This window comes from Trachurus japonicus, chromosome 12 (assembly GCF_045865225.1).
Source record: "Trachurus japonicus isolate A0001 chromosome 12, Traja_1.0".
Lineage (NCBI taxonomy): Eukaryota > Metazoa > Chordata > Actinopteri > Carangiformes > Carangidae > Trachurus > Trachurus japonicus.
The window spans coordinates 6,078,754-6,092,419 of NC_140918.1; the positions used below are offsets into that span (position 1 = coordinate 6,078,754).

Consider the following 13,666-nt stretch of genomic DNA (forward strand, 5'->3'; position numbering starts at 1 on the left):
TTCAAACAAAAGAGCTAAAACACCCCAAAAATATGGTAGGTGTAAAACAAATACCTTTATTTATTTTCCACACTTTGGATGATTTTTAGTAGCCATTGTGAGCCAGGGTATGCGTTTATGTTACGTTGCCCTGGACAACGCTCCTTTTGCTCGGACTGTGAGTCATCCCTCATCCCTCAACGTGGTGAAGGATAGCGGTGGTCGTGGACACAGAGAAACCGGGTAAAACATGTAGTATCAAAACAAACTGAGGTCAGAAGGACTCGACAATCCGTACATTACGTTAATCAATCCTGTAACACACACAGTGTGACCGCGGCACCGGCAGAGAGACAGACAGGCTGCAGAGGGACGAGATTACAGCTGTGACTCCCGACACTTATGGTGCGTTCAATACAACTCGGAAGTCGGAAAAAAAAACAAGTTCCTCTTCTGAAAAACTCTGACATGTCAAACTTTAGGATGTGTTAGGGAATAATTCATCTGTCTAACCATCAGAACTATTAACACTTGAAACGGTAAACACAGCTGATCCATCGAAAAAAAAAAAATCACCGCTGGAGTTAATTTATTTTCCGTGACTGAAAGCAGGTTCTTGAATGTAACTCGGTCAAAGTCAGATATCCTCACAATGTTTTGCTGTTCTGTCAGGTCATGCATGATAAATGTTGACAAAGTTAGACTGTCAGACTTCCTTGATTTTAAACTTTGGCGGCTCTGCCCCTCGTCTTTTTGCCACTCCGTGAGTGTTCTGCAGTGACTTTGACGGTCCTACTGCTCACCTCCGCTCATTTGAAAAAAAAAAAAAAAAACCTCCGCTCATTTAATTGTGCAACTGCAGTGGGTGATTTATTAATACGTAAGACTACCGTTTAAACGCACACACAATTTTGAACTCTTTATTAACAGAAAGTAGGCAGATTTTGTATCAAAATAGTCTTTTTATAACGAAAAAAGACATTCTATGTAACAATTTATGCTCAGCAGCCGTGGGCACCCCCATATAGTCAGAATGGTACGGTCTTAGTTAGATTCGACTACGAGGTTCATAGTCGAATCAGACCCCTCCGAATCGAATCGTCGAATCGTCGACTTTTGGAGGTCAGCCCTAGTTGTTACCCAATCAAAAAAAGGTTTCTGGAGGAAAACACATTTTAAAATATGAAAACAAACAAATATTTGCTTGCTCATATTTTTTGGAGGTAAAAAGAAGAAGAAGAAGAAGAAGAAGAAGACTGGGAGCTCCGCATCTCATCCTCCCCGGTGACGAAGCTGCAGCATAACCAAGAAGGAACAACGCTTCAAACAAAGAAACAAACAGGAAGGAGTGAGGAGGAGGACGAGGAGGAGGAGGAGGAGGAGGAGGAAGAGGAGGTCATTCTGGGAACAAAGTTGTTAATGTTACAGTCACAGTACTGAGCCGGAGCTTCACCATCCAAACAAGGCGTTGGTCAACATCCAATAGGGATTTCTGTTATTCTAAGAAAAGACTAGGGATGCACCGATTGTGAAATTCTGGGCTGATACCGATACCGATGTTTAAAATAACAATTTGGCCGATGCTGGTACCAATGTTTTTTCTTTGCGAAAACTTCTTTCTTTCCAAATATTTATTCCTCTTTGGTGTGAAGGAAAGAAATCTTCATTATTACCACACAACCGACATTTTCGCTCAATTGACTTCTCTTGCATCTTGGCACTTGACAGATAAACATGGGCCATTGTCATCATTATTCTCCGAAGGCCGATACCGATGTTCAGCCGATGCATCGGTGCATCCCAAGGAAAGACCAGCCAGGGTTGTGATGGTGAAACTTCAGAGTTGGATCTTAAAACACAGCAGCTGCAAATAAAACGAGGACCGGCACTTTTTTTTTTGTTTGTTTTGTTTTTTTGTTTAAAGTGATTCGAGGGAGGGGCTTGGCAGGGAACTGAGCGGTACCTGTCACAGCCACCGTGGTCAGAGGCCGAGAGAGAAGCCCTGACTCTGACACCCCCGTCAGCCTGACCTCATATCCTATGCCGGTGATGAGGCCCCAGATGTCCAGCCGACTTTGGTTTCCCGGCACAGTGAACTCCTGAGGCTCCAGCAGCCAGCCCGAGTCAGTCACCACTATCTGAAAGCGGCTGAAGCCGACACTAGAGGGGGGTGAATCCTCCTCCTGCTGCTGCTGCTGCTGCTTCACCTCCCACGACACACGGAAGCCGTAGGGAGTTATGTTGGAAATGGTCAAGTTTTCCACTTTAGGCAAAGAGGCTGGAGGGATGGAGGTGGGAGGAGGGGTTGGGGAGGGGAGGTGAGTTTCATAGTTTTGTGAGAGGGAAGGGAACAAGATTGGATTAGGAGCATCATGTGTGCAATGGTTGCAAAAGCAAAATCAAAGAAGTTGTTGTTCCTGAGGTGATGAGTCTTTTTCAAAGGATCAAAGAGTCGTCAGCAGATTAAAGACAATTAAAAACACACTAAGGGCAAATAAGACACGCACCATAGGATTTTACTGTTTCTACTATTGTCTTTACTCAATGAGCTGGGGTTAGATCTGACAGTCTAGAGTTGTGAATCCAACACATGAGTGATTGAGGATGTGATAAAACATCACATCTGGACTCTGTGAAGGTTCTCACAGGTCTCTGAGAAAGTTGAATCTGGGTCAACTGGACCTGGTCGAAGACGCTTCATCTCTAATCCAACAGGCTGAAGAACTGAAGAAAAACTCTTGGATGAGAAGTGAAACACCTTCAAGAATCTACAACCAAGTCCAGTCGACCTAGATTCAACTTTCTCAGATCGCCTTAGGAGGTTTTTAGAAGTGTTTTTTGCTTGTTTTCAACAAAGCCAGTGAGAAAGCAATCCATGGAGCGGTGGATAAGGTTATTTATCATGTACATTATTTACAATGTGTATATTTGTGAAAGCTTATTTGTCATAAACAATATTACGGGTGATGGGGCGTGTTTGTGTTGCGGTGCCGCTGGGACACCGGGTCGGAGGCTCTGATCTTACAAGGTTGGTTTTCGGCCAAGAGACGCTTGGTGGAAGGCAGAGAGCCTCCATTCTCCCCGTAACAAGTCATCTAACCATCACAATTACTCTGAAGCTGTTAAATAAATGTATAATTAAAATTTAATAAAGGTAAAAATCTTGTATAGCTCTTCTTTAAAGAGCAGTTGGCTCTTTTTCAATAGAAATCTACTGAGACACCTAGTGGCCGTTAGTGGTACTGCTTCGTCAGACACTTCCTGTGCATTCCTCAGATTATAGCTCAGATTCATCGCTTCGTGCCTTTTTCTGACAGTTATGTGCACTCCAGACAGTAGAAGATAAAATTCAGCCTTTTTATCATGCTCATAATGCTAACTAAATGACAGTGGAGCCAATATTTATTAAAGAACTATGCAAGTCCAGTTGCCTTTTCTCTATTATCTTGCAGAGTTCCTCTTTAACTAATTATAAGATAAAACAAATGTAAATCAAGACTATATTTGCAGTTTTTGACAATTGAGGTCAAAATATAAAACTGATACAAGTTGTTTATACTGATTTAACCATACTTAGCATCTTTGAGGTTAATGGGAAGTGGATGGGAAGTGTTGTTTTTGTGTTTGTGTTTTAAGTATTTACAGCCTTTTGTTGCTGTGTTGTCGCATCTGTTTGGAAAAACAAGTACAGTGCTGTGGAAATGTCAAAGTTAAATCAAATGGTTTTAACAGGTGTATATGATGCAGGTCATATTTGCTCTTAATGGCTCTCAGAGTTGATTCTGTTGTACCTATTGTTGCTGACACCAGGAGACTAAGAAGCTCAAGTCCGTTAAAAGACCTGATGCAAAACCTTTGAAATGTTGTTGATGATGTTGATGATGATGAGTAACATACGTAGTACCTGTGACGGCGTGGGCTAACACAGAGGGAGTGCGTCGCCCATGAGAAATACCATACAGTTCAATGTCATAGCCTGTGGCGTCCACCAGGTTAGAGACGGTAACGTTACGGCTGTCACCGGGCAGTCTGAACTCCAGCGGGTCAGACTGCTGCTCCGAGTCACTGACCCGCACAACAAAGCCATCAAAGTGGCCTGACACAGCGCTCCAGTACACGCTGAGGTCATGTGGGCTCACAGACGAAGCAGCTACGGCTCCCAACTGTGGGACGTCCTCTGAACAAAACAACAGAACACGGCGATTTTTAGTTAAAACTGGTACGTGACAGTAAATGGTAACCCTTTAATTCACAGGCCGCTAATTACGTGATAATGTCAAGAAATAGCCAAGAAATAACAATTCACCCTTTGTTGGCCCTCTGATTGGTCTGTGATCCACCAATCAGAGCGCTTCTCTCCATGTCACGAGTTGTGCAACGTTCTAAGGTTGGACAACCCTGGGATGAAACCGTTATGAAACAAGCTAGGTAGACAGCAATTTTTTCCGGCAAAAACTACTTTTTAATTTTTCAATATGGTTAAAAGGTGGAAGAAATGGGAGATTGGCGGAGATTAAGCGTTAGCTAGTGCTAACGTTAATGTTAGCTAGTAGCTAACGTTAATTTTAGCTAGCGTCGTCAGCTAGCTAGCTATTGTGAGTGACCAAAACAATTATTTTTCACCACTTTTCGGGAATGTCATGTAATGCCCGTTCAACCGCTCTTTAGCCAGTCTGTCTTCTATCACGGACACCAATTTCCTGATAGATAAGTTAATTCAATTTTTCTTTACAAGCTATTTTTTTTAACATTTAGATGACAATTAATGACTTGAATATTTCAAACATGGAGGATTAATAATTGCTCAAGTTAATAGATACTTTGAATATTTTGTGTATTAATAATTAGTAACGTAAGTATATTTTGACTTATATTTGATTCATAGCGTTGTGAAATTAATCAATGCATAGCCTAATAATCGTAATGCCATGATTATCTCTTAATCATACCATGAAAATCTATAATTGTGACATCCTTAATTACTATGAAATTGACCATTATTTCTAGGCTATTTCTTGACATTACTACGCAATTACTTGTTATTTTTTGGCTATTTCTTGACATTATCACGTAATTAGCGGCCTGTAAATGAAAGCGTTACCCAGTAAATTTGTGTTGTTGTTTGGGTGCATACACACATGCAGTGTCCACACATGCATGCTATTTTTGCGGTGATACCTGTTGTAGCTACAGCAAATAGAGGCTGCGTGTTGTGGCCACCAGCGCTGGCGTACAGCTTTATGTTGTAGCTTGTGCTCGCTTTGAGCCCGACCATGACTGTGGAGCGCTCGTCTCCGGGCAGAGCGCGCCCCATTGCCTGCGAGGGCAAAGCAGACTCTCTGACTTCTACTATAAAGTTATCAAAAGCCTTCTCTCCTGTCCGCCATGACAGAGAGAATCTGTCTGAGGTAATGTTAGAAACAACTAGCCTGGATAAATCAGGCTCTTCAGCTACAGGGGAGAGAAAGATATGGTATATATTCATTTATTCCACGTCAACTTTACAATATTAATAAAAGCTGACTAAAAAAAATAAAAAATAAACACACAGAGAATCAAAAAATACCTGTTGATGCAACAATACTGACAGCTCTGGTTCGGGATCCCTTGAACGTCCCATAGAGGTAGGCTATGTAATCAGTGCTGGGCCTGAGCCCTGAGACGTGGTGGGACGTTACATCCCAGGATATGTTATACTCCTTTGGCTCCATCAGCCAATCAGAATCAATAATCTCCAGGATAAAACCATCAAACTCTCCTTCAGTGGCGTTCCACAGGATTGAAAAGCTCTCTGACGTTAAGTTTGAGATAAACAGTTTGCCAACCAATGGCTCATTCACTAAAGAAAGAAACCAGTGTTAGTTTTGCATCAAAACCACTTTAAAGATCACATTAAGTCTGGACTTATAAATATATAAGTATGTATATATACAGCCAGGGGAAAAATTAAGAGACCACTTCAAAATGATGAGTTTCTCTGGTTTTACTATTTATAGGTATGTGTTTGAGTAAAATGAATATTTTTGTTTTATTCTATTAACTACTGACAACATTTCTCCCAGAATTTAAAATAAAAATATTCTCATTTAGAGCATTTATTGGCAGAAAACTAGTCAAATTGACATTTTGACTTTGAATAATGCAAAAAAGAAAAACATGTTTATGTTCATTCCTAAACCACACAACACAAATATTTTAACTTAGGAAGAGTTTGTAAATCAATTTGGTGGGATAATGTCAATGTTTAATCCCAGCAGTGGTTTTTATAATCTTCCTATAAAACCAGATGTGGTTCAGGTATCAATCATCTCAATCAGTGTCTCATTAAGCAGAATGAGTTGTGTTTGTGTTGACATTTCAAATAAAATAAAAAAACTGGAATGGACTGAGTGAGTGCCGTACATGTAGAGATGTTTTTTAAGAAACATTTGTAAAAGTGGTCTCTTCAATCATTTCCGCAGCTGTATATAAATGTGACTAAGTAGTTGGTTGATTGGTTTTTCGTATTAAAAAATAAAAGTGGACAGAGTTACAGGACACTCACCAGCACCAACTCCCAATTCCTGAGTAGCTCAATAAAAGATTAAATACATGCAAATAGAAAGTCCACCACCGTAATTCACCCAGCAGCTTTAAACCAATTCAAACTATTAGTTTTCTTTAATAAATAGATACATAAATACTTATAATGATAAGAGTCATCTAAAGCCAAAGAGGAGAGACAGAAAGCCTTCAGAGCTGGAGAATATTTGCCTGCAAGTGTTGATTTTACATGTGAGATGTGAATAAGGAGAGGATCTGAAGTCTTCTTCATGCACACGGAGCGAGATCTGATCATGCACTTTGAGTTCAGGATCGTTTCTGCATAATGTCGCACCGCAGCAGCTCCAAGCAGATCAGCACTTAAAGTTAAACTTCAATAAAAAACATATCAGTGTGGCAGCAAAGCTAAACTATTGTTCATTTTGTGATAAAAGCATCATATTTGGTTCAGTCATTGCTGAATATACTGTATATTTAATGAATCTGGATATTGTGCCATCGCAAATTTTTATCCTTACGACTGTGGCAGCCATTTTCAAAATTCATGTTTTCAGCACCACAAATATAATTTAGAGACTTTTTAAAGAGGGGAAAGTCTAATTACAATGTAATTGAACAGAACATAAACTCTTTATAACTTCTTATTGGCTCTAAGATTCCCCTTCACAGTCAACGGTCTCTTATTTTGATTGGGGTTCCCAATTGATAACATATAGCAATGTATAGTACAAAAACAAGAGCAACATTTCTGACACAAGCTTATAAATTAGTTGGATAAAAACTAAAGCATCCTTTGTGTCCCACATTTTCATAATTTAATGTGTATTTGGCATTTTAAAAAATATTTTAATGAGTCATTTGGATATTTTTGTTCATTTTAACAAATCAAATCTCTTCTACGGCCACTAACTATTTTGTGATGGCCCAATATCCAGATTTGTTTCAAACATATCCATGAACACATCTACTGTACCAAATGATGTGCTTTTATCACAAGATGAACAACTGTTGTGATACATTGAGCTAAGCCGCCCCACTATATATTTTTATGGGTTTTTTTTGTTTGTTTTTTGTTTGTACATGCAATGAGAAATTCATATATCCAGGCAAATAAACAAACAAACAAACATGCAGCTGTTTTTATCAGATGGAAAACAAGATGGCGTCACTGTTACTGTTTTAACCTCAGATTAAATGATCAGCGTTTTACCTTGACAACGACAAGAGAGGGCGTTTTAATCATTTGCCACCTAGTTGTTAAAAAAAGGAAATGATGATATTTAACTTCTGTGAAAAAAATAAATAATAAACTGTGTCGGTGTCACAACTCACACTACATTCACCACGACTCACACCAGACAGTGAGCGCTGTACAACATCCACGGGCAAATGATCTTTCAAGGTTAATCAATTAACGCACTGAATGAGGGGATGATGGGATGAAATGAGATGATCACGCGGTCGGTCGCTGTGTGACGGGCGGGAGGAGGGGGGAGGAGGGAGAGGGAGGGGAGTGAAAGTTATTGGTTTTGCTTTTGCAATCATTGCAGCACATCAGCGTCAAACCTGACCACGATGCAGGGGATGGAGGGATGGAGGGATGAAGGGATGGAGGAGGAGGAGGAGGAGGAGGAGGGATGCACTTTCATGCACTTTGGTAACTGGGATGGAGACAGCAGCAGTCCAGGAGGAAGAGGAGGAGGAGGAGGAGGAGGAGGAGGAGGAGGAGGTTTTGCTCGGTGATGAAGCTCGGGCGGCGGCCATCATCACCACCCTGCCCCCCTCTCTCTCTCTCTCTCTCTCTCTCTCTCTCTCTCAGCTACAGACACAAACAGTGGCCGGAGGGTGAAAGGATGTTTGTTTTTGTTTTTTTGTTTTTTTCATGGCATGTTGGTTAAGATGAAGCAGCTCAGTATCAGTACACTGACGTCGCCACGGTGATGGACGTACAGTCACAAGACGGACAACAAAAACAGGAACTGGGTTGTTATTATTATGTACAGCAGGGGTGTCAAACACGCCAGAGGGATGAATTTGCCAAAGTGTGAAAATTACACAGACATAGACAATTACATAATATAATATTGTTGAAATTGTGCCTTTTTTTCTCAAAAATTCAGGTTGTTTATAATATTTTGTAAAAGGATAGTTGGTAACTCTTTAATTTACAGGCCATTAATGAGATGATAATGTCAAGAAATAGCCAAGAAATAACAAGTAATTGTGTCATAATGTCTAGAAACAGCCTAGAAATAACCATAGTAATGTCAAGAAATATACGTAGCCAAGAAATAACAATTGATTGCGTAGAAATGGGCCAGAAATAACAACCAATTACAAGGACTTGAAGGCCTGAAAAGCATGTGTAATATTTTGCCTTTATGAAAAACATGACATTACAATGAAACATGACATTACAATGAAATAATGAACATTTCTATGAAAGTGACTGTTATTTCTTGGCTATTTCTTGACATTATCACGTAATTAGCGGCCTGTAAATTAAATGGTTACCGGATAGTTCATTAACTGTAAGCATCTCAATGAGGTACTTGTACTTCTTTGCAATAAAACAAAGGGGGAAAAAATGTAGCGTTCTCTTTGTTTAAAGGTTATTACGCTGTTATTTTACTGGTCCGGCCCACATGAGAGCAAATTGCGCTGTACAGTTTGTGGCCCCTGAACTTGACACCCCTGACGTACAATATGTCGGTCTCGTTTGTTTCATGCAGCGAGGTACCGGTGCTCTGTGAGTGTGAGAGTGTGTGAGAGTGTGTGTGTGTGTGTGTGTTTGCTGCTCAGATACTGACGGGTACAGAGCAAGAAAGAGAGAGAGAGAGTGAAGAAGAGTGAAGGAGTGAGGCGCTGCAGGTGTCTGGTACCTGTGGTGGCTTCACTGTACACTGGCTCAGTGAAGGAGCCCTGATACATCCCATAGAGCCCCACCATGTAGCTGGTGTTGGCGCTGAGGCCTGTGATGGCCAGGCTCAGGGCGCCGCCGGACAGAGTCAGGTTCTGGCTCTCTGCGTAATTCTCCAAGTTTGTTACCTCAATGACAAAGGAGTCAAACTCCTCGGCCCCCGAGGGGCTCCAGGACGCAGTGAAGCCGTCCCATGTAATGTCAGAGATGGTGAGGTTCACCACCACGGGCCTCAGCTCCGCTGGTAGATAGACAGATCACAGGGGGGAGTCAACTGAGTGGCAAGATGGATGATTCATTAATAAATTAAAAAAAGACCCTTACATGCCTTTACAATATTCATCATGAAAGACAACAGGAAAATATATAAGAGAGATTTTGAAATTAAAATCAAACTTTTATCAGAATAAAGTTAAAAACAAAAAGTTCACAGGAAAGAGTCATAATATTTTGGAGAAGAAATTTGACACTACATCATTTTTTGGTTCAAATAATGACTTAAGACATAAAACTTTAAATACTGTGACTTTAATTTGGACAAATATTATGACTTTAATCATTTTCAAAATGTTGGAGCTTTAATGTTGTTATCATCTGTGTTTAATTTTGAAATATAATGACTATGATGACATCAAATTTTATATTTTCCAGTGTTAGAATCTTAATTATGATGATATATTAACAAAATATAAACTGTGCAATGACATTGAATGTAACAACAATCAGTTTCTTAATTATGTGGTTTCTATCTATTTTAATTCAGATTTTTTTTTTGTTTAATCTTGACTAATTCTCAATATATTCTGACATAAACCATGAAATACTGTGACTAACTCACAAAATATTAAGATTCCTAAAGTACAGAATTACATATAAAACCATGAATTATAATTATTTTTCTCAGTATTGTGACTTTTGTTCAATTTAGTGTTTAATGTGGACATATAAATGACTTATTATCGAGATATTATGACTTAAACACTGAAATATTGTAATATTTTCAAAATATTACGACTCTTGAAACACAACATCTCGAATCACGACTATTTTCTCAATATTTTGACTTTAATTTCAAAATCTCTGTTTTTTTTTGTAGCATCAATGTAAAGAAGAGTCAGGGGATTGAGAAGATATGGGATGAAGGAGAATTTCAAAATAAAACCATCTGTGGAAAAGACAATTACCATGCAGCCATCCTGAAATATTTAAGGCATTAAAGATAAATGAAAGTGCTGATGATGATGTTGATGATGAGGATGAATTCCTAAAAAAAAAAAAGAGAAATATTTGCTTCATGTACCTGTAGTGGCAAAAACTTTGAGAGGCAAAGATCTCTTCCCTTCCACCAGCCCTTGTAATGATATATCATAGTCTGTAGAGGGCGACAGACCCTCGATCTGAGCCTCTCTCACACTTCCTGGTAACGAGGTCACGTGACCTTGCGCGGCCCCTGACGGAGAACTGAGCTCCACCACAAAGCTCTCGAACGCCCCGTCGGGCGCCGACCAAGCCAAGCTTACTCTAGTGGAGGTCACGTTGGTGACCGAGAGGTTCCCCGGGGGGGGGGACCTCTCCCCGAGGGTGGGAGGAGCCTCAGTGTTTACAGGACGAGGACGCAGGGTTTGAACTGTTTGATTATCCGGCGAGCTTGTGGCGGTGGCGTCTCTGATGCTCAGCGTGAGAACATCAGTGGAGGTAGGCTGGGGTGCTACGGTAAATAAAAGCAGGTTAAAGTATGAATGTGTTACTGGCTCTGCTGAGGAGAGGAAAAGAAACAACCTGCGGAGAAAAAACTGGGTTAAAATAAGAAAACACAGAGGAATAATTTAGATTTAAATGATCCTGCAAACAGCCCTCACTTCGATCCACATTGATTTTGTTTTTTCTACAGTCATCAAGCATCAGCTCCGGCGTTAATGACCCCTGAGCCGGCGTCATTAACCTTTGAAGGTCCTGAGTAGCCCACCACGGTGGAAGTACACAGTCGTCTTCAAATGGATGAAGAAGCCATGCACAGCCATGTTGTTGTTGTGACCGCTCCAGTCACTCTGATTGACATGCGAGTGACGTATGATGACGTCATTTCCTCATTTCCGCGGGTCGTTTTTTTAAATGGGGATGGATGTGGTGGAGGGGATTAGTGGCACGAAGCTTTCAGAGGCAAACGGCTCAAACTTTAAGGAGAAATCTGATCTGACTGTCGATTTCTTCTTGTGTTTGAATCGTGCCGTTGTTCTGAAGCCTCGGAGATGACAGATGGGATGAGGTCACATGGGCTTTTGATGTGTATGTGTGTGTGTAAATAAATAAATAAATAAATAAATAAATAAATAAATACCTCTGTCAGATTTGTCATCACATTGTGTCATGCTAAAAGGTTGGACAATATACAGCTCTGGAAAAATTTAAGAGTCCACTCCAAAATGTTCTTAATAAATCAGCTTCTCTACAACTCACTCTACTTAAAGAGGCACTGATCACCTGAATTAAACCATATTTAATTAATTTTTATAAAAACCACTGCTGTGATTAAAATTGGGGTTATTCCAGTGTTTTTCAACCTTGGGGTCGGGACCCCACATAAGGTCGCCTGGAATTCAAATGAGGTCGCCTGAAATGTCTAGTGATTGAAAAAATTTTTTTTTTTTTAAACTAATTATTATTCTTTTTAAAATTATGATTAAAAACACCAATACTTTCACTTTCTCGAATATAAATTGAGTTCAATCAAATGCAGCATAGTATAAAAATGAGTGTTGCGTTGTTTAAACATTAATATGAACTTTTTTTTTTTTGCGTTATTATTACTCAAGGTCTGAAAACACTGGAACTTTTTTGTTATTTTGACCCGTTGCCATTTTCTGCCAATAAATGCTCTAAAATTTTGAGTCTAAATGACAACATTTTTATTTCAAATTTAGAAGAAATGCTGTCTGTATTTTACAGAATAAAACAAAAGTGTTAGTTTTACTCAAACACACACCTATATGGTATGTTTCATTGATCTGTACAGCACTTTGGTCAACTTCGGTTGTTTTTAAAGTGCTTTATAAATAAAGTTTGGGTTGAGTTGACTATAAATAGTAAAACCAGAGAAACTGATCATTTTGAAGTGTTATCTTAATGTTTTCCAGAGCTGTATCATGTGTTGAGGGTAACTTTCTAAGAGCATGCAAGTCACTGCCATTGCTCTGAATGATCTATAAAAGCTCAGCGTCTATAATCAATAATCAGTCTGATAGAGAAGCTTATACCTGTGACAGCAACAGTGTCAAGCAGCGCAGACCTCTGCCTGTTTGTTTTCCCGTAAAGTTTTATCTGATACTCTGTCGATGCCTTCAGGCCTTCGATTCTACAACCCGTGGCATCTCCAGGAAGTCGCAGCTCTCTGGCCGGCCACGACCGCCGAGTGTCTTTATACTGCACCGCAAAGTGATCGTAAGCTCTGTCGTGAGCCTTTAGTCTCCACGAGACGTCAAATCCATCGGACGTGATGCCCGAGACGGTCAGCGCTCCCTCGCGCTCGTCCTCGGGCTCCGTCCCAGAGAACGGTGGCTCAGACGGGTCTAAATACGCAAAGCTAATGACATTGTCCTCCGAGCCTGTGGGGGTCGTTAGCTCGCGGTCGTCTGAGTCGGCTAAATAAAACGTGAAAGTGGCTACAAGGAAAAAACAAAACAAAAAGAAGGGCACAAATCAAGAAGCATCTCATTTCCTGTTGGGTTATTTGTTTTTCCAGCCTTCAAAACTCTGTGTTCAAAGTTTTAATCCTTAAGGTTTCAAATCTGTGGTTCCTGGTGGAAACAGGAAGTTTCCTGTGGCTGCTTCACAATAAAAGCCCCTCTCAGTTTCACCAGTTTGACACCTTAAGTCATTTGATTTGGCTTTTATCAGTAAAATAAAACCTAGTTTTCCTTTGAATGACTTGTGTTTATGTTGGTAACCATTTAAAACAGAAATCTGCCCTGAAGAAACAATAAATAAACAATTATTTTCATGGAAATCTTAAGGATTAAAACTTGAATATGTGATTAACACAGATAATTATTAATATCTAAATGTTTAAACTTAAAGGGATAGTTCAACATTTTGGGAAATTGGCCCATTGCCATAATCCCTATAGTTTTAGCAGCCGTTACCTTTCAATTGTCGGTGCAAGCTATTTTCAGGAAGGCGGAGCAGAGCCGCGAGTTGCTCAGAGCTACACTACGGAGGCTCATGGGA

At 40.0% G+C, this 13,666-nt stretch overlaps 1 protein-coding gene across 3 annotated transcripts in view; it reads right to left on the reverse strand.

Moving 5' to 3' along the window:
- The window catches only part of LOC146976971 (tenascin-like), a 61,324-nt gene that overhangs the window by 15,226 nt on the left and 32,432 nt on the right, over positions 1–13,666 (reverse strand). The window contains exons 12-18 of one of the 3 annotated variants that reach the window (XM_085792770.1): positions 12,697–13,101; positions 10,743–11,150; positions 9,405–9,683; positions 5,546–5,818; positions 5,158–5,430; positions 3,884–4,156; positions 1,943–2,257 (exon numbers count right to left, since the gene is read on the reverse strand). The exons of 1 other annotated variant lie outside the window; for it this stretch is intronic. In XM_085792770.1, coding sequence (XP_085648896.1) covers positions 1,943–2,257; positions 3,884–4,156; positions 5,158–5,430; positions 5,546–5,818; positions 9,405–9,683; positions 10,743–11,150; positions 12,697–13,101 — 2,226 coding nt within the window. The remainder of the gene's footprint in view (positions 1–1,942; positions 2,258–3,883; positions 4,157–5,157; positions 5,431–5,545; positions 5,819–9,404; positions 9,684–10,742; positions 11,151–12,696; positions 13,102–13,666) is intronic. One more of the 3 variants, XM_085792771.1, reaches the window with a different exon arrangement.